The sequence below is a fragment of the Rousettus aegyptiacus genome, unplaced genomic scaffold (genome assembly GCF_014176215.1).
Source record: "Rousettus aegyptiacus isolate mRouAeg1 unplaced genomic scaffold, mRouAeg1.p scaffold_m13_p_2, whole genome shotgun sequence".
Lineage (NCBI taxonomy): Eukaryota > Metazoa > Chordata > Mammalia > Chiroptera > Pteropodidae > Rousettus > Rousettus aegyptiacus.
In genome coordinates this window covers 156650502-156672286 of record NW_023416295.1, presented here as the reverse complement: position 1 = coordinate 156672286, position 21785 = coordinate 156650502, and the positions used below count along the sequence as shown (strand labels likewise).

Sequence of the window (21785 nt, the reverse complement as noted above, 5' to 3'; positions counted from 1 at the left end):
AACTTTCCGACAGCAAGAAATCAGCCAAAGAAAAACAAAGAGAACTAGATAGTGATAGGACAGACGGAGTAAACTGTTATTGGCAGAATCTGAGTGGTGGGTCTGTGGGTGTTCACTGTCCTATTCTGTCATCTCTTCTTAAAATTTTCCATAATAAAATGTTAAAAACACAAACAAATGAGACAGCTCGGCAACAGCCTCCAGTTAGCAGTCCCTCCCAGGAGACTTCTGGGCCCCTGGGTGTTTGCAGTGGACCAAAGTCTAAATCCTTTCCCAGGCTTCTGCTGAGGCTGGTACTGAACACTACTCCTGGCCTGGAGGAAGCCAGCTGCATCACCACCCAGCTGCTGGAGGGGATCACAGGGAGCCCAAGAGGGCCACAGAACCCATCTCCTCATCAGGACAACTCTCCCTCCCATGCGCCCCAGCCTCACAGAGCAGGTGGAAGGGCAGCTCTGCTCCTGCCTCGCTGGGTAATTCAGCCAATATATTGCCCCCAAGCCTGCAAAAGGGAGAGAACTCCCCGCGCAGCTCTCCCTGGCGCAGGCCCTCCCTCTCCGTCATGGGGATTCAGAAAGAGCCATGAGAACAAGTTTTCTAGGGGTGTGTGGCTGGAAGGCGGGTAGGACAGGCTTTGGTGAGCCAGCACACTGCTGCTGCAGATCTGTTGCTCCTCGAGGCTTTCAAAGATGTAAAGTCACCTATACAGTCGCTTGTTCTCCAGGAGACAAAGCTGAGCAGGTGTGTAGGAAAGCTCAGGGGTCACTATCACTACACGGTTGAAAGGTAGGACCTTCGAGGCTGGACAAGCCAAGAGTTCAGCAGAAGCAGAAAGTCAAATGAGAGGGAACGAGGAGGGAGTGAGATGGAGGCCCGAGGCTCCCACTGGCTTGGGGTGCATGGAGCCCCTGCCCTGTTCAAATCACTGATGAAGGCTGCCTGGCCCCATAGACCGTGGGACTTGGGTCCACCCAGGGGGCTGACACAAGAAGTAGCATGCCCCTCGTCACAGAGCTAGTGAGTGATGACAGAGCCAGGACTGAGACCGGGTGCCGGTTTAAGTATTCGAAGAGCTGGCTCCCCGGGGCTCCAGGAGAGATCAACATTCGGAAGCTGAGGAAGCAGTCCTGCAGGCCAGCAACCCAGCGGGGAGGTGGACCTGGCTCCCAGATCATTGCCCATCTAGGGGCAGAGGTGGGATGGGGGGTCTGGGATTAATGAGGACTGAACTACAAAGAGCCCATGGAAGATCTAACCCTGGACAGCTGAGGAGGGCCCTGAAAGCAGTTAATCCACATCCGGGGAGGGGGGCGGGGTTGCAGGCTGCGGAAAGGGGAATTTTGGAAGTATGTGCTAGAAAAGTCGTAAATTTAGAAAAACATACTACAGCAGCACGAAGGGTCTTGGAGATCATCTAAATAAGTGTCTTTAAAACTTTTTTGCCCCAAAAGTGACTTCACCACGCAGTAAGCACACACTCCCACATTTCACAGAACACTATTTACCCTCACTGTGCGCCATGCACTCCGATACTCTCTGATGTCTTCTATCTTGTTCCCATTAATTTTTTTAATGCTGTTTACAATCATTAAATTAATTTCGTGGCCCATAGCTCATGACTCAGTTCGGAAAGCACTGATCTAGACTGGCTCTATTTTACAGCTGGAGGAACTGAGGCCTACACTTACAGCAGGGCTCGTCGGTCTCGGCACTGCTGGTGGCCGGGCCCAGATGCCTCTTGGCTGTGGGGCCGTCCTGTGCATGGTAGAATATTAGCAGCATCTACCCACTAGATGCCAGCAATACTCACCCCCAGCTGTGACAACCCTCAATGTCCTAGACACTGCCAAATGTCCTCCGGGGGAAAATCCCCCCAGTTGAGACGAGTTGGTTCATACTGCAAATGTGAGCAGAGCCCACACCTGGGTTTTCTGACTCCGAGTCCAAATCTCCTTTGGTACCACGAAGCGGCCTAACGCGGCATCTGAGTGCTCTGGATTTGGTTAACCGCTAGTGCAGGGGAGGAGAACTCTAGATTAGCCTTCTGTTTTATTTGCTTTGTTCCCTCCCTGCAGAACTCAGTGGGAAATCTGATAATGTGCAACCATTAGGAAGACATGGACCAGAAATTGCCAGCGAGCCTGGGAGAGCCGGCAGCGTGGAAGGGATACTCCCACGCTTCGCCGACCTGCAGGGTAGCACTTCCTGTCGCCGCTAGGAGAAGATGGGCTGGGTCTCCACCCTGAGAGGCCAGAGGGAACTAGGGATGTTCTCCCCGTGGCTCTTGAACTGTAACTGAGGAGCCTCATGGGGAGCAAGGCTTCCCCCACGTGTTGGAGAAGCAGCAGCCCAGGAGGCCGGCCAGCGGTTGGAACCAGAGCAGCTCCGAGGGCTTTCTGAGATGTTAGAGTGTGGAACTCACTGACCTGCATTTCTAACAAGCACTTCGCCCTCCACTCCTGTGATTCTGACACAGAGGATCATCATCCAAATGCTGAGAAACAGCGATCTGGTTCCGCGCCATTCACTGACGTGGAGATGAAGGCTCAGGCTGGGGAAGTGACTCAGCACGTCGGTCGGTGAGGGTTTATGCTGGCTTGGAAGCTATATCCTGCAGCATAGCTTAAAAAGGGCAGTCTCTCCAAGCAGGACTCCTGCGGTCTCTTCCTTTTCCTACCTTACCAGTGGCCTTGGCCTAGGACCCTGGAGCCTGCCTGATCAGGAGGTGCCTGGTCAAGGAAAGGGCTTCCCCTTTGCACCAGGTGGTCCTTCAGGCTGAGACATAAACACTTCACTCAGGATGTGTACAAGGTCTACAGACACTCAGAGAGGGATGGGAATTTGCAAGTTAGAAGGGAGGAAACAGGATGTCATTGGGGAACAATGGAGCAGAGGTGTGTGCAAGGACACAGTCGTGCTCGAGGGCCCCTTCCCCGGGCCCCGGTGCCCCTGAAGCAGCAGTGCCAGCCTCCCTTCCCCAGGCCCAGCCTCCTCCCCTCCCGACATCCTCCCCCACCGTCACCGCCAAAAATCGTAAAAGTAACAGCATGACTTTGGGTGGAAATCAAACCAAAGTACATGAAAGTGTGATTGATCCATCGCCTGGTTTAGGCCTATTACCTTCCAGAAAACTGACACTTGACAAGAGCAAGGTGTTACAAGAATAAGGACCCAGTTGGGGGTCCCACAGAGATGGTGAAACAGAGAGGCCTCACATGACCCTTCAACTCCTTTTCAGCCAGGAAACACAGGAAAGGATGGTCAGAGAGCAGCTCTCCAGGCAAACCCGCGTGGGTATGTTGGGGAGGGGGTTGCTGTTACCCTAAACTTCACAGAAACGCCTCTAAGGTCCCAGCAACCCCTCATCTTCACATTTCACGTCCAACAAGTGGACATCCATGTTAAGGTGGCTGCTTTCAATCACTCAGGTTGGGGGTAAAACGTCACACTTGCAAAAATTGCATCTCCGTTGATCCTCACAGCAGCTCCGTTTTAAAGATGAGGACAGGGAGGCTGGGAGACACCATGCGACTCCCCTCAGGACACTCTGTGAAGAGGAAGAGCAGGGGGCACAGGTCTTCTGACTCCAACTCTGGCTTTTTGCCTCCATGCTTCTATTCCCTCCGGGGGCAGAAGGCAGCCAAACGGCACAAGTTGACGCGCTTAGGGCTGGATAAGAATGGAGTGGTCAGGGGGGCTTCCTGGAAGAGGTGACAGTGACAGCCCAGAGGGACCAGCATAGCTTGAGTTTCCTTGTCTTCGAAGGCTACCCTTAAAGAAGAGTGGTTCAGAGTTGGGTTTAAGTAGGGAAGGGGGCTTATCCAACATGCTGCTTGCCTTCCTGGGCCCAGAATACAAACTGTGCCTGGTGCTAAGATTTCATTATGTATTGCTCACAAACCCACCTCCAGGGTAAGGAGTCCACAGCAGAGCCAAGCTAAAACACTGGAGAGCCAAGACAGCCAGCCTTCTGAGGCACCCCAGTGTCTCCACAGGGTCCCCTTCCCTGGAAACACCGCTGAAGCCCAAAGCCGCAGGGTGGAGAGAGCGTCATTTTTCCTCCTTTCGAAATCTTCCTCTTGTCACTCCTTACCCTCCATTCCCACTGACACCTCTAGAGCCATCCCAGGTAGGGAGTCTGCACCATCTCTACTATGATTTCATAGATAGATGGATAGATAAACAGATAGATAGAAAGATAGATGAAAGAAGGAAGGAAGGAAGGAAGGAAGGAAGGAAGGAAGGAAGGAAGGAAAGAAAGAAAGAAAGAAAGAAAGAAAGAAAGAAAGAAAGAAAGAAAGAAAGAAAGAAAGAAAGACGAAAAGAGAGAGAAAAAAAGAAAAAATGTTTTTTCCTTGTGAGGAGAACTTTTAGGGTCTATTAGCAACTTTCAAATGCTCCACACAGCAGTGCTGACCACCATCAGCATGACGGACATTACAACCCCAGGACGTACCTGTCTTGTAACTACAAGTGTGCACCTTTTGACCCCCTTCATCTGAGTCTCCCTTTCCCCTCCTACCACCTCTGAAACCCACAATTCTGGCCTCTTTTTCCTATGAGTTAGGTGTTTCGTCGCCATCGTTACTGTTGTTGTTTGGAGTCTACATGTAAGTGAGATCACACGGAATCTTTATCTAATTTACTTCACTAGCATAACGTTCTCAGGTTCCATCCATGTTATTGCAGATGCATCATGATTTTTAAGGTAGAAAAATCCACTTAATAAACATTGGCACTGCCTGAGATGGGAGGACCCGAGCCTTCAGCTTTTCAGGGAAGGGGCGGGGTGCATTTTCTCTCTCCGGTGTGGGTCTGTCTATTGCCATTTCACCTCCCCAAGGCTGAGGATTTTGCCTTTGCCAGCTTGTATAGCATCCCTCACTCACACACCACTCACATCTGATTAATTCTTAGAGTGGGAAGGTCACCAAACCACAGTTTTCCATCATTGCCTCCAGCCTCACTCCCGGCCTTGGAAAGTAGCCCCCTCTCCTTCGTTCAGAGGAGAAAGCTCTTTCTTCCTGACAAGCCCAGGATCAAAATCCAACTCTTCCTTTTACTCTCTGTCGGCCCTTGGGCTTCGGCTCTCCATTTACGAAACAGTGGTGACTGTATCTGTCCCCCCATCTCAGGGCCCTTGTGGAGGAGTAGCGCCAACATGGGCACAGTGCCGGCACTTTTCCAGAACACAGGAAGTGATCAATACCAGCTAGATAGTCTGAATTCCACCAAGAACATCCAACAATCCTTCCCTTTTGCAAGGGGCTTTGCCCGTTACAAAGCACCTTCTGGTGCATCATTTCTCTTGATGCTTCAGAGCTCCCAGAGTGTTGCCTGGGGCCAGAACAGTGGACGGAACCACTGCAGAAGCATGAAGACTCTCTCCATCCCACCAGGCTCCCATGGGAAGATCCTGGGAGAAGCCGAGGGAAGCTGTGTCCGGGAAGGGACATTTCCCACCATGCTTTCCGCAGGGATCTTTAAGATCAGGCACTGTCATAGAACAAGAAACCTCCCCTCCCCCTTGAGGTCCAACATGCCAGGACTGAGCGTAGCCGGCCCTCATCTCTGCATGCCTCCCTGCAGCGCCCCAGACTCACCTATGAGTGAGAAGGAGTGTTTCTGGCAGTCCCCAGCCAGGAGGTAACTGCAGTCTCCCGCAAAGCTGTACATGCTCTCATCAAAGGTGTTGATGAAGTCAGCTCCGAAGAGGCTGCAGCGGGCCATCGATGACTTGCCAAGAGTCCCTTCTGCGCAAACAGTCCCTAAAGGGGGGAGCCGTGGTGAGCATGGCTGGGACCACCAGCCCAAACCACTTCAGCCCTGGAGAGATGAGGCGGCATCTCGCAGAATTTGCACTGTGAGGAAATACTTCCCACCCTAAATGAGAAGAAACCATTGCTTTCCGCCCACAAATATGACCCAGGACTCATAGCAACAATGGGAGAACAGTTTTTTCAGGAAATTATTTGTTTTAATGCCATCTACTTACGGATTTAAAATTTGATTCATGTTCATTATAGAAAATTTGGAGAATACAGAATGACAAAAAAAGTTAAAATCATCTGTAACAAACACTCGGCAATAACTAGAATTACCATTTTAGCATTTATCTTTTTGTTTTATTTTACAGCATATACTCATCTGAGGGTTTTTTACAAAACTGTGATCACCCTGTGCAAACTATAACCTATTCCTCAATATATTGTAAAGAATTTGTCGTGCCGCTGGGTATACTTCCAAAACATGATTTTTAGTGGCTGCATTACATTTTGCATCTAAATGGATATAGTATAACCCCCTATTAGTAGATTCTTAGCATTTTTCTAAATTTTCTGATATACAAATAGATTGCAATCAGCATCGTTGTACAATAATCTACCAGCATATTTTGAACAGATTAAATTTTAAACAGGTCAGCCTATGTGCTTGATACATAGACTCTATAAAGTATTAACTTCTGCAGGATCAAATGTTAACTCCTGCCACCCTCACACTGTGCACTCTGTGTGTGTGTGTGTGTGTGTGTGTGTGTGTGCGCGCGCGCACGTGTTAGTAGGTGGGGAATCACAGCAGTAAGTCCCTAAGTTTTCTGGGTCCCCTGGCACAGGACTCACTTAGTAGGAAGATGCAGAAGGTGTGACCCATGTACATTTTATCACGAACTAACCCGTGAGCAGCAAGCTGAATGCTGCTGCCCTGAGTGGCCTAAGTGGAGACGGGCCAGGATCAGAAAAGGGTCCCTCCTGCCATTCACAGACTCAGAATCTCAGTGACAGAAGGAAGGCCATGTAGCGCAGTGAAAGAGAGTTGGCCTGGGACCTAAGAGAACTGACCTCTGATCTTGGTTGGCTCTGCGTGACTTTGGAGCAGTCATTTTTCCTCTCTGACCCTCAGTCTCTTCATCTGTACTATGGGAGGTTCGACTCGATGATACCTCCAATCCCTTCTAAAACTAATAATGCATCCAAATCTTAGATTCTTTCCTCCCCATCCTCCAGCCACATCACGTAGGACTGTTCTGTGCGGCCCTTGTACTTAATTCTCCAGTTGGAGAAGGCATTTTCAGGTGCCTGCTCCTGGAGGAATACAAGTCAGGGACAGGAGGGTTCTATAGAGCCTCCACAAGAGGAGTTAACCAGGCAACGAGTGACTCTGGCAGGGCCAACAGGAACCTAACATGGGCTGGGCATTCAGGTGAGCTCCAGACACACCTGCTTGTTTCTGGAAGGCAGTTGTTCTCAGTGACCCTGGGGAAGGAATGAAAAGTAGGAGCACTTTGGTACCTACCTGGCAAGGTGAGGGCCAAAGCAAGCAGCACCCTCGCAAGCCTGGCAGGAATCATCTGCAAAGAAGCAGGAGAAAGGTGGTTATCACTGCCCACCTAGATGGCTGCCGACATGTGCTACTATCCATGCATGAAGTGGGAAGGACATCATTTTTTAAGCAAGAGATCCTCATTGGCCCCTGTTTGCCTTTGAATGTGGAGTGTTACTCCCCCCAAAAGGCCTCTGGCCAGAGTCAGGTCCAAGAGGAACAATCACTGTGAGCCAAGACCCCAAACACCTTTCCCAAAGAGCAGCCCCAGCACCCCCACAGAGGGGCAGGGCTTTGCCTCCTCCTCCGTATGCCTCCTGGCCAGGCCGACCTCTCCCGCTCCCCTGCACTCCTGCAGAAGCTGAGAGCCGATGCGCGCCTGATTTCTTCCTGCCTCTTTATCCTTCCACACTTGAGAGCAAACAAGGGAATGGGAGCTGCCTTATGCTTGTGTTCCTTCCCCAGCACTCAGACTTGGAGAATGCTCAGGAATCACAGTAGTTGGTTAGTCACCCACGCTGTACCATGAGTGCCTCACTCCAGCTCCAGCACCAGCACCTAGCATAGGGCACACTACCCCCTGAAGATGCTCAGGCAGTGTTTGCTGAGTTGATCTGATAAATGCATAGGCGTCTGGCAGCCCTGGGCACAGGGAAAAGTCCCCACTGTGTAACCCACCAGGTGTAACTCACCTGGCTGGCAGAGCACACACCACATCCCTTAGAGCCCCCATCAGAGCCATCTCCTCTGGAAAAGTGTGCTAAATTAAGTGCAGAATCTGTCACCTGACATTCACTGGAGGTGACTCCTCTTCTACCCAATGCCCCATCCAGCCAAACAAATAGAGATAAACCCAGTCTAGTACATATCTGTGGAAGAAACGCTTTGATGTCAGTTACGGCCAAGTCATGGTCTCAAAGCAGGTGCCCTCTCCCACAGCTTCTCCACACAGAGGCACATCAGGCTGCTCTCAGAAAGTACCAGAGGTGAAGGCAAAGCTCATTCTAGGCTCATCTAGTCAAGTAGTACAAGAAGTAAAACCCAGGCATGAGCAGAAGCAGCCATAGGAACACCCAGAGGCAAGCGAAGGAGGGGACATTAGGGTGGTCCCTGACTTTGAATCACTTTCCGAACAAAGCCTGTCTAGTCAAGAAAGTGAGAACCCCAGCTCCCCAGAGGGCAGGATCAGTCCTGGTCTTTCTCCCACGGCTGAGCCAGCCCTCCTCCCAGAAGGCCATACCTTACCCTGCAAACGGGGAGGCAGGTATCTCCAAGATCCCTTGGGAAACGCAGGTGCACGGTGGAGCGGCCAGCCCTAGGCCATGCTCCCCAGCAGCTGCTGCCACTGATGGTCCTGCTGCAGCTCTGCCTTGGCTTGCTGCTGAGTGACCCAGGGGCAGTGGACTCCCTGCAGCCAGGCAGATAAAGCCCAAGTCGTGACGTCCACCAACCCCCCTTTCCCACCACAATAGCTGTGAGCTGCCACAACAGGGGACTGGCCTCCTCTTAATGACCAAGAGGAAACAATGAACGGAAATGGTATTAGAAATACCCCCAAGCCGATAAGGCTTTGAACAGTTTGGTAGGAGACCTCTTGGCAGCTGACAATGAGCAGTGTTGCCCTCCCCATACTCCCCACACCCGGTCCCCAGTGCTCCCCAAACAGACAGGATGACCAGGGAGGCTGGTCCAGGCCAGGGAGGAATCCAGACCAGATCAACAAGCCTCAGGATCCAGCTTCCAAGGCCAGATTCCAGGGAAGTTTGGAAAAACATCTCAACCTAAGCCAATTTAGGTACCATGTTTAGAGGAAGGAGAGAACTAGTGCTTCCTGTTCACACTAGGTATGAATGATCCAGTCCTGGCCCCCGACAAAAACAGTCAGTTTGGATCTTGGCCAAGGTTAACAGACATGTTAAAGATGAAGGGCCCAGTCGCAAGCCTGGGCCTTTGTAAAATAATGGCTAGGATGGTTTGATTCTAAGCCCTCTCAAAGACTTCCACCAGTCCTCCCCTCCCTGGTCTCACACACACACACACACACACACACACACACACATGACATAGCACACATACACTATACACACAGACACAGGCATATTCGCCCCCCACACACACACCATCCTTCTTTTCAACCTCCAGTTCCCAAAAGCCTACTTCTCAATGTCATCTGTTCAACTAATTCCTGCTAAAAGAGGTAGCAGATAAAATAGGAAGGAAGGAGGCTCTCTCTTGGTGAGGTTCCAGGCATGAGGACAGGCAGCCTAAGACATATTTAGATAAGGAAGCCTACCTCATTGCTTCTCATGTGATACCACCTGCCCTAAGACTTCGGGAAACCATATGTCCCCAACTTCCTCCCTATCACACATTCATGTCTCAAGCTTCGCCACTCTCTTCACCGCCCAAGGAGAGGAAGGTGAACATTACCAAGAAAAACTGGTAGACGAAGCAGAATTAGAATGATACAGTAGAAAAGACACTCAAGGATTTCCATTTCCTGCTTTTTCTTAAACTGGGTAACCTGAAAATGTATCTACTATAAAATATCTTGAAATACTGTGTTAGATATGATAAATGTTCTTTAAATGCACAGCTAAACTAGGAACAAAATAATGAATATCTCTGAGGATCAAAGAGGTAAAGGGACCCAAACAATCAGGAGACACCGCAGGCTTATGTTGTTAGCCATTCTGGGTTCCCTCCAGGCTTGAGGCTTCCTGGCAAGAACAGGAAATGAGGTTTTGAGCCTGACTCAGGAAAAACACTGGGACAAGATCCCTGCACAAAGCTGACACACACAAAGGGACCCATCCTTCAAAGGGTGGACTAGAAAAAAAATTTAGCCACCAACGTGGAGAATAAGGAACTTGTCTGTCTCCATCTGTTTTGGAGGTGGAAAAATTAAGTCTTTCCCTAGACTTTGTAGCCATGGGCCTACACTCATGCAGGTTTCGGGTTCGAAGAAACATTACCACGTAGTCCAGATACCCCCAAGCTGAGAAGCTGATGCAGATGTTACTCTTAGGCTAATAATACCTGGAGTTCCTGGCAGAGACAAGCATAAAACTATCTAAGAAGATAAACTTTCTTCCCTAATCACATACGATACACACAGATAAAGCTCTGTAGAGGATGAATTCAAAATTGCAAATTTTAAAACACCTAAGGAAACAATCCACCCTGAGCAGAATAAGCAGCTCCAACCAAAAGCAGGGTTGGATCCCCCACAAATATCAGATAATAAAATGATCGTATATAAATGAAAAATAAAATTATCATAAATTAAAGAGCAGGAATTGAAAACACAAAAGAGTAAGACAGAATGAGAAAAGAACAGGAAGACTGAGAAAAGAACTTTTAGGAATGAAAATACATAGTAAATTAATTGAAAAATTCAAATACAAACACCAGACATTTCTGAAGAAACATTTACTAGAAGATGGAGCTGAGACAATTATTCAGAGATAAGGAGATGGAAAAAATGAGAGATGTGTTATAAGACTTGGTAGAATGAGAAGCTCCAAAGAGAAGTGCTGAGAAAATGTCCTTCAGTGTAGATTTCTATATGCAGTGCCTTAGTTTGCACGCCCCTCAGAAACAAGCTCTGAGAATTTAGTGCAGATAATTTATTTGGAAGAGTAGGAGTTGCTGGCAGGGAAGTGGGATGTGATACAGGGAAGGGAAAGTAGCCAATAAAAGATATTTATTAAGCCAGTCACTACATGGGTAACCAAACTAATCTCCTGAGGAAAGTCTAGGGGAAAAGGTAAGACGCATGTCTCAGAATTACCCCACTCTTGGGCCAAGAGAGCAGGGGTATTTCTACACCCGCCCCGGTCATTAATTGTCAAAGGCTGCTCCTCGGGGCATTAACTCCTCAGGCACAGAGGCGCAGACCTTCAGTTAAGAAGAAACATATGATGAGTTAAGGTCAGAGGACTGTGGGAGGGCAACTGTAGCATCTGCTCTGCCTAGGGAAATTATCGTTCAGTTAAGGGAAAGTAGAAACTTTTTTTTTTTTTTCCGTAAAAACAAGTGTGTTTAATATTAACAGTCTTTTCTGGGGGGGAAAAAAACTACTAAAGAAGGTACTTCAGGAAGAAGGAAATTAAACCCACAAAGAAAATGCAAGAAGAAAAGGTAAACAAAGGAATTGGCAAATACTGAAGCAAATATGAGCAGGCAATGTTTGCATAAAATGATAACAATAATGACAACAAATCGGAAATCAGAAAAAAAAAAAAAAGATAGAACCATAATACCATACAACAAAAGCGCCTAAGATAAGGAGGGGTGATGGGAGTAAAAGTCGTATTGTTGAAAAGAAAGAGGTGACAGCTCTAGACTTTGTTAAGGCTCGAATGCATAGTAAAATTTTACTAAAACAATAGAATTGAATGAACATACATTTACCAAACCAGTGGGGGGAGGGGGGAAACAGGAAATAAAAAAAAACTAGATTGACCTGGGAGAAAACATGGAAAAAGCAAGACAAATATCATAAAATAAGACAGTAAAAATCCGAACATTGATAATCAGCCATAAAAAGAAAGAGATTAGCAGATTGAATGTCTTTTAAAAGACACACAATCCAATAGTGTTCAAGAGACAGGCTTAAAATCTAAAGATACAGAAACTGAAAGGGGAAAAAAGATGAAAAGGCAAATGATAACCAAAAGAATGCTGATTATATTACCATCAGACAAAACAGACTTTAAGATAAAAGTCATTGTTAAAGACAAAGAGGATAAAAAGATGATTAAAAGATGAATGCACCAGGAAAATACAATTATAAATTTATGTGCACTTTATAATATAAGCTTAAAATTTATAAAGAAAAAAATTTATTGAATTATAAGGCAAAGCAGAAAAAGCTTTGGGTAAAAGCCAACAACATCCACTTACGGAAAACAAGCAAACGAAAACATCCTAGTAACCTACGAAAAGAAGGTAATATCCTTGACCTGAGAAACAGAACAAACTTCATATAGTAAAATGTAAGCCACTTTCCTTATAAAAACTGGAACAAGACAAAGACGGCCAATATAATCACTGCTAATCAACATTGGATCAGATGTCCAGGCCAGTACAGGAAAAAAAAAAAAAAAAAAGGAAATACAAGGTATATGGTTTTGAAAAGAAAATAGTTATTATTTGAAGCTGTGACTGCTTACATAGAAAAATTCCAGAGAATTCTACATAACAGAATCTATATAAGAGAATTCTGTGTAAGAGAATCTTATGAATTCATCAGTTTGCTAAAACAAGATTAATTTTTAAAATCTATTATGCTCCTACATAATTATAAAATGAAATCTTTTAAGTGACCCTAGTAGTAAAACGACAAATTCTATAAGACACTGAAGAATAAACACAATAAAATCTGCACAATACCATATGCAGAAAATCACAAATTTTCTTGCATATGCTGTGTTCTTATTTACTAAGTCATATATTGTGAAGATGCTAGTTATCCTCAAATTAGTCTATAAAGTAAGTGCAATTTTAATCAAACGGTAACAGGATTTTTTTTCCATGAAATTAGACAAGCTAATCCAAAATCCATATAGAAAGCAAAAGATTAAGAACAGTTGAGACAATGTCAAATTTTTAAATGTCGGTAAGAAATGGACAGTGGCTATATCACAAAGGCAAGAAATTACAATTGTTGGCAAGGATGTGGAGAAAAGAGAACCCTCAGGCACTGTTGGTGAGAATGTAAATTGCAGCAGCCACTATGGAAAATAGTATGGAGGCTCCTCGAAAAATTAGAACTAGTCCCTAAGAGAGTGATTCAAAATAGCTAGAAAGTCATATATTGTGACAGTACATACTCCTCCTCTAGATACCACACCAATATTATAACGAAACTGCGGAGCAACCAGTATGAGGAGTCGCCTGAGGTCTGGGTGAACGAAAGCCGTGCAACTAGGTCACCTTGAATAACAGGTCACCTCAAAACAGTACGCAGGGCGGAGACACAAAAAGGCCCAGTCCCACAACCGTGTGTGGCAATTGAGAATCCCAAGGGCCATCATGGCTTCAGAGCCACCTCCCCTACCTGAGGAGCAAGGGATCCTGGCCATGCACTGGGCTCCCCAGTCGAGGGTTCCAGTGCATGGCAAAGAAGTCCCCACAACCTCTGGCTGTGAAAACCTGCGGAAATTGAGGCCGATTGAGATGAAGGGCGGGCAGCAGGAAGTGGAGACTGTCTTTTTAAAGAGCCCATGCCTGGCCTCCCTCACTGACAGACTCTCTTCAGTGCTAGGGCAGCTGCTTGAGGGGCCCCAGGAACATATGGAGAGGCACTGAGCTGTTGGGCTTCAGGGCGAGGGCTAGAGGAGCCTTGACAGAGAGGCAGGCAGAAGCCATTGTTCCTTTGCTGAGCCCTCTCCACTCCCAGCCTGCAGACACAGGTGCCGTCAACCTGGATAACACAGGTCGCTCTGCCCAGGGGGTTCCCTGAGACTTCATCTCTCCCAACTGTGGGCCCACCCAAGCCACTCTCAGCAATTTATTTAATACTAACAGGCTACCTTGGCTCCTGCCGAGAACTTTCATAAAATCCCTCAAAGGCTCACAAAACCCAAAGCAGCATCTGGCTTCAGCATGCCCTGGACCTCTTGCTGAGCATCCCCTAACCCTGCACCAGTGGCAGCCATCCTCGGTTTCTGACTTAGCCCCTCGTGGCACCTGTAAGCCCAACACGGGTGGCAGCCATATGTGGATTGCTTGGTGACTCTTAACAGGTGGCTCCAGAAGTGCACAGGCTGCAGCTGAACTTGGCCTGCAGCTGGATCCCTCCCAGGGCTGTGCCAAGAGGCCCCGCAGCACACCTACTACATAAAGCCACTCTCCTAAGACCAAGAGACTTAGGAGCCCTACCTCATACATAGAAACAGACAGAGGGAGGCAGTCAAAATGTGGAGACAAAGAAGCATGTCCTACATGAAAGAATAGAACAAAGCTCCAGAAAAAGAATTCACCATAATGGAGACAAGCAATATGCAGAGTTCAAAACACTGATTGTAAGGATGCTCAAGGAACTTAGGGGAAGAGTAGATAAACTCAGTGAGAACTTTAACAAAAAGGAAAAAAAAAAACATAAAAATGGAGATGGAAAACATAATAGGGAGCCAGTCAGAAATGAAGGATACACTATCTGAGATGAAGAGTACGTTAGAGGACAACAGAGTGGAAGAAACGGAGGATCGAATCCGTGACATAGACGATGGGGTAGCAGAGGACACCCAATCAGAACAGCAACAAGAAAATAGAATCCTAAAAAATGGAGATAGTTTAAGGAAACTCTGGGACAACATCAAGAGTAACAAGATTAGCATTATAGGGCTACCAGAAGGAGAAGAGAGAGAGCAAGAAGTTGAAAACCTATATGAAGAAATAATGACAGAAAACTTCCCTAATCTTGTGAGAAAAATAGACATGCAACCCCAGAACGTTCAGAGAATCCCAAACAAGATGAACCCAAAGAGGCGCACATCAAGACACATCACAATTAAAATGTCAAAGGTTAAATTCAAAGAGAGAATCTTAGAAGCAGCAAGAGAAAAGCAAGGGAGCTCCCATAAGACTGTCAGTTGATTTCTCAACAGAAACTTTACAGGCCAGAAGGGCTTGGCACGAAATCTTCAAAAGTGATTAAAACCCAGGACCTACAACCAAGATTACTTTATCCAGCAAAGTTATCATTTAGAATCAAAAGACAGATAAAGAGTTTCCCAGACAAGAAAAACCTAAATGAGTTTATCACCACTAAGCCAGTATTACAGGACATGTTGGAGGGACTTCTTTAAGAAGAAGAAAAAAATCTGTATTAAAAGTCTAAATAATGAATGGCAATAACTAAATATCTATCAATGAATACTTCAAGTGAAAAATAATTAAATGCTCCAATCAAAAGATAGGGTGGCTGAATGGATAAGAAAACAAGACCCTTATAAATGCTGCCTACAAGAGACTCTCTTCAAATTAAAAGACACACATCGACTAACAGTAAGGGGATGGAAAAAGATATTTCATGATGGACCTAGAGTGCATTGTGCTGAGTGGAGTAGAGGAGGACAGGGGAAGACAAATGTCATATGATTTCACATACATGTGGACTCTAAAGAACAAAATAACAAAACAAAAAACAACAACAACAAAAAACAGAAACAAACTCATAGAGAACATTTTGAGGGTTACCAGATGGGAGAGGGATTGTGGGGGTTGATGTAAAAGGGGAAAGGGATTAAGAAGTACAAATTGGTAGTTACAAAATAGTCATAGAGATAGAAAGTATAGCATAAGGAATATAGCCAATAATATTGTCATAACAATGTATGGTATCAGAGGGGCACTAGATTTATTGGGATGATCAATTTGTAAGTTATACCGATGTCTAATCACTATGCTGCACACGTGGAAAAAATATAGTATTATATTCCAACTATAACTGAAAAATAAAAAATTATTATTAATTAAAAAAATTTTTTTACTAAAACTATCACGTGATCCAGCAATTCCACTCTGGATATTTAACCAAAGAAAACAAAGACACTAACTCGAAAAGATATATGTATCCTATATTCATTGCAACATTATTTACAGTTGCCAAGACATGGAAGCAACCTAAGTGTCCATCAACAGATGAACTGATAAAGAAAATGAGGTGTGTGTGCATACACACACACACAGACACATAAATATTTTTTATCTATAGAAAAGAATAAAATCTTGCCATTTGCAACAATGGGTAGACCTTGAAGGCATTATGCTAAGTGAAATAAATCAGACAAAGACAAATACTCTATGATCTCACTTACATGTGGACTCTAAAAAAAAATACCAAACTCACAGATATAGAGGACAGATTGGTGGTTGCAAGAGGTGAGAGGAGGGAAAGGTATAAACATCCAGTTAAAAAATCAATAAGTTGTAGATGTAATCTACAGCATGGTGACTATAGCTAATAATATTGTATTGTATCTTTAAAAGTTGCTGAAAGTAAATCTTAAAAGTTCTCATAACAAGGAAAAAAATTTATAACTATGTGTGGTTATGAATGTTAATCAAACTTATTGTGGTGATCATTTCACAATATAAACAAATACCAAATTATTATGCTGTACATCTGAAATTAAAATAACATTATATGTCAATTATATTTCAATTAAAAGAATTTTTAAGTGGACAAACAATCCAGTGGCAAGAGATAAGTGACATGGAAAGGCAATTCACAGAAAAGGAAGAACCCCAATTGGCTAGTAAACATATGAAAAACCATTCAAGCCCACTAGTCACCAGGGAAATCCAAAATAAAACCATAATTAGATATCTTCCCATCAGATTGGCAAGGATGTGGGGTTACCAGAACTATTCGCTGTTGTTATGACAAGTGGTATATCACTTTGGAGAAAAATGTGGAACTAGCTATTAAACTTAAAGATGCTCTTTCCCATGGCCCAGCAATTGCACTGCTAGGCATATCCCCTGGAGAAACTTTCATTCACATGCACAAAGCAACTTGCACAGAATGTTCACTGCAGCAGCTAAGGTAGTTCACAAAAATGTGTAAACAACCTAAATATACTTCAACCACATGAAAAAATAAATTGTGGTATATTCATCCTATGAAATACAAATAGCAGTTAAAAAGGCGTCTAAGCTACACGCACCCGCATGAATAAATACCAAAAATAATGGTGAGCAAAACGTAAAAGCATGTATCTGGGGATAGCATTTATGTAAAGTTAAATACCATGTAAAATAAAATTGTTTATTATTGCTTTTAAATATGTTTAATTGCAGGAAAGGTAAATATGCATGGTGTGAAAACCACTAAATTCAGGGTAGTGGCTACCTCTAAGGAGGAAGAGAGAAGGGATTCACTGTTCCTCTCTGTGTATATTCTATTTAATAATTTTAAAAATAGGAGGCAAGTATGAAAACATGTTAAGATGGGACCAAGTTGGCTGGAACATGGATATTGTTATGTTATCCTCTCTGATTTTCTGTATGATTGAAATTTTCATTTAAAAGATACAACCCTCCCATCTGATCTCAGAAGCTAAGCAGGGTTGGGCCTGGTTAGTACTTGGATGGGAGACCACCAAGGAAGACCAGGTGCTGCAGGCATAAAAAATAAAGATAAAAGTAAGGGATTGTAAACCGACAAAGTCCTTGCAATCTGTGAGGTCAACCAAGAGTCAACACCTAAAAAAAAAAAAAAAATTTTTAATAAAAAATTAAAAATTAAAAAATAAAAGATACAGCCCTGAAGCCAGTGACCTGATGTGTCGGGTTTGCCCTTATAAGCAGAGTGACTAGCAAGCATCCTTGCACACTCATCTTCACACACAGGGCTTATTGCCTTAAGACAAATTCCTACATGTACAAGAAATGACTGGGTCAAAAGGCACAAAGATTAAGACTTTCATACATTCTTGGCAGGGCCAAGAATTATATGAATTTATCCTTTATAGCATTTTATTATTGTTATTATTGACTGCGTCCCCCAAAAATTTACATATTGAGGACCTAACACCCAATGTGATGGTATTTATATTTGTCTATTGATTTGTAAAGCTTTTTATAGATGAAGCATAGTATTCTTTTTTCTCAGCTCTTTGCTTGCCTTTAATTTTTATTTATGCTGGGGTTTTTTACATACAGGAATTGGGGGAATTGTTTAATGTTCTTTTGGGGCAAGGGGATGGGGGCCGGGTAACACAGGTTTAAAGTTAAGGTACAAAACACAAAATATACGAAAAGATACGCACCAAAAATTCAAATCTCCCTTCCATTCAGGTGAATAACCAACTGTCCTGGCTTGCCCTGAACTGAGGGACTTTGAGGTACATGGGATTTTCATTTCTAAAACTGGGACAGTTCTCAGCAAACTGAGACCCTGTTTGTCACCCTGTTAGCCCCCTAGTTTTCTTTCTCAGGCAATACTGTTACCAGTTTCTCAGGTAGGTAGATGTCCAAAGATATTACAAACATTTTAAACATTCATCTTCAAATCCATTGTAGAAAATACGAATCTTAGTCCACAACCTTGCATTTTCAAAATACGTCGCTTCATTTGATTTTCTTTAAATCAAATGAAATCCAACTTTATTCATAGGCAATGTGACACAAGAATCCAGGGGGCTACAAAATGCTCAGAAAACAAAGTCAGAGATCTCACATCTTTGGTCCACAACCATTTCCTCTTTCCCAAACCCACATAATTCCTTTGAAGTTTAGCAACTTCCAGGCCCTGCCGATATGACCTCTGTGGCAGGATGAGCCAAGGCCCTCTACCTCCTCCATTTCTGTGGGCCTCCTTCTTCTTAGGCCTCACTCTCAACAGTCAGTGCATTTAACTGCTTGCTGGGACCCTGCTGGGCTCATGCTGACCATGACACCACCACACACCTTAGACTGTCTCCCCTTCAATCACTGGCATCGCTCCCCAATACCTCCTGAGCTCAGCTCGCTTGGTTCCCCTATTTGCAATGCCTTCCCTCTCTCCCACTCTTCCTCTCTGCTATTCACCCTTCCATGACCTCCCTTCATCCTGTAGAGAAAGAGTTGGTCATTTGGTGAACACCTCTCAAGTGAGTGCCAGGCACTCTGATCGGTGCCTTGTATACATTCTTAATCCTCCTGCATTAGTTTCCTGGGGCTTCTGTAACAAATTACCACAAACAGGGTGGCTTAAAATAATAAAAATGTGTCCTTTCATTGTTCTGTACGAATCTGAAATCAAGATGTCAGCAGGGACATGCTCCTTCCAATGGCTCTAAGAGAGACGGCTTCCTTGCCTTTTCCAGCTTTTGTTGGTTCTAGATATTCCTTAGCTTGTGGCTGCATCAGTTTCTTCCTCTGTCTTTGCTTGGTCTTCTCCTCTTCTCTCTATGAGTCTCCCTCTGTGTGGCTCTTATAAAGACTCTTGTCATTGAGTTTAGAGCCCATATAAGTAATCTAGGATGATCACGTCTTGAGATCTTTGACTTCATTATATCTGCAAAGACCCTTTTTCAAAAGAAAAAAGGTCATATTCAAAGATTCTGAGAGTTAGAATGTGGACATATCTTTGGAGGAGCACCATTTAACCCACCACACCCCCTAACAACTGCTCATCTTACAGAAGAGGATGCCAAGACTCAGACAGACTTAGTGACTTGCATAGGATCGCGCCATTACGAGCATCTGAACTCCCTTCTGCCTGATGCAAGACCATGTTTTTTCCACTACACCTGTAACTCTTTCAGAAGCCTTTTATCCCTTCCTCCCTCCTTCATCCCAGCTTTCCTGACTAGAAACCACTTCCGTGACTTTGAACCTGCCTAGATATCTCTTGCGAAACTTATCCTTGCCATGCATTTTCCCATTTAAGTCTTACCTCCTCTAGTCTTTGCTCTTGGAACAAGGACCATGCATTACCTATCTCTGTACCTTCCAAAGTGTTTGGCATGGAGTATGGCACAAAATAAGTACTCCAAAAATGCTTGTTGAATTCCCTGCAGTGTTTATGAGCATATAGTATGAAAATATTGCTCCACTGCAAAACTGCACAGAAAGAATTGCTCGCTACCTGAGGAAGCTGTCAGCTGCTCTCCGATTCATCAGTACAGAGGTTTTTTTAAAAAAGCACTCACCACTGTGGTCAGGGAAAATTGCACAGGGCACGTCACAGGATTTCTCTGCTAGCAGATCGTGACATCAGACCAGGGTCATGCATCCATTCGGCATTACTGGTATGACACACCAGTAATGCCTATTTCTAAATAACATTTGTATGTCTATTTTAGCACAGTATAACACCTTGACTGGAATATTAAGACTATTTTATCTAAATACAGGAGAACACAGTGAATACAGCTGGGATCCTGACTGGCTAAGAATGCTGCAGAAACCGACAAGACAGTGGAGGCTACGGCTGCCGCAGTCGGAGCAATGTAGAGCTGCAGGCACCGGCTGCAGAGCGACCAGCTCTCCAGCCTCGCTCTCCACTGAGCACACCTAGAATCATGCTGTCACCACAAAGACCATTTTCTTAGGGAGAGCCCACACCAGAGGCCAAGCCATCAAGTTTTCCATTTGACAGTTTAAGCCTAGTGATTTTAATAGATATTTTATATATGAAATGCAATTGATAGATTAGTAAATTCGAAAATTACCCAGGGAGCGTTTTCTAAGTGAATATTTCCACTGAGGTTGTCGGCCTTCCTGAGATTATATAACCTTCTTTATATAGAAAAGCTGTATGAAATGAAAGCCATAAACATTAGCCAATGGCCCTGAGCTATGTGAGTGGCTGAGCGACATTTATATATACAATCTGGGGCCTAATTGCATTGGCCTGGCGCTTCAACAGCCCAGAGCACGTCTCCTCTGCATAACCTGTGATGACCTCTCCCTCCTGTGACCTCGAATATTCATTTGGCAAGGATTCACAAGATATCGTTTAGCAATTTTTGTATTTTTAATAGACATATGATGTGCTGACGCCTTATTGCCCTAATCAGATCACCAGTTCCATGAGAACAGAAATGGAATTTTAAGAGCAGCCTGACTTCCCAGACTATACCTCACCTCCAGACGCAGGGCCAGGAACCTTATCAAAAGTGGCCCTTCGAATCTCTGAGCCTGCAGTTACCCTGCGTCACACGCTGGCTTGTGATGTATTCAGGATGTATGAGTGCCCCTGAGTTGTGGTGTATTCAGGATGTATGAGTGCCCCTGAGGCAGAGAGCACCCTACACCCTTGTACCGTGGAGATGCAGCTCTACACACAGAGATTGCTCTAAAGCAATTTCTTAAATAAATTTTTTTTAAAAAGAAGGTGTGCTAAGAACTTGCAAACAGCATGGGAGGGTCAATAGAGGCAACGCTCACCTTCATCCAGGTTGACGACTAGAGAAGACTCCAGGAAGGAGTGGAATTTGAGCCGGTCCAACTAGGATGAGTAGAATAATTTTCGAATAATTATAAATACGTTTTAGTTATTATAAAAGTAACATTGGTCCTTGTAGAAAAAAAAAAGTGCAGACAAGTAAAAATAAGAAAACTAAATCACCCATAATCCTACTACCCAGAAAACAACTAAGAATGGTTGAGCATGTTACTTTTCTTTTTTAAAAAATGTATGTGTAATATAATTTTTAAATAAAATCATCCCATACAGAGGGTTTTGTAATCTGCTATTTTGCTTTTGAATATATCATAAATATCTTTTAATTCATTACGACGTTTATATTTTTGCTTTTGTTTACTGTGTAATATTTCACTTTATGATATTCCACACTTTATTTTTTTAATAGACTTTTAAAATTTTTTTTAACCACAAAAATTTTTTACATTTATTTTCCCCCCTCCCCCTCCTCTCTGGTAACCACTAGTTCATTGTCCTTGTTCATGAGTCTCTGTTTGTTTGTCCTGTTCATTTGTTGCTTTTAGGTTTATATCCCACA

General features: G+C 44.4%; 1 protein-coding gene across 4 annotated transcripts in view; it reads right to left on the bottom strand.

Moving 5' to 3' along the window:
• The window catches only part of VWF (von Willebrand factor), a 123704-nt gene extending 114891 nt beyond the window's left edge, over nt 1–8813 (bottom strand). For 2 of the 4 annotated variants that reach the window (XM_016162761.2, XM_016162763.2), the window contains exons 1-3: nt 8566–8813; nt 7294–7348; nt 5604–5768 (exon numbers count right to left, since the gene is read on the bottom strand). In XM_016162761.2, the coding sequence (XP_016018247.2) occupies nt 5604–5768; nt 7294–7348 (220 nt within the window). In that variant the 5' untranslated portion in view covers nt 8566–8813. Of the gene's footprint in view, nt 1–5603; nt 5769–7293; nt 7349–8560 lie in introns of all 4 variants that reach the window. The other 2 variants (XM_016162762.2, XM_036237205.1) reach the window with 2 other exon arrangements.
• Between the last annotated feature and the right edge of the window lie 12972 nt (nt 8814–21785).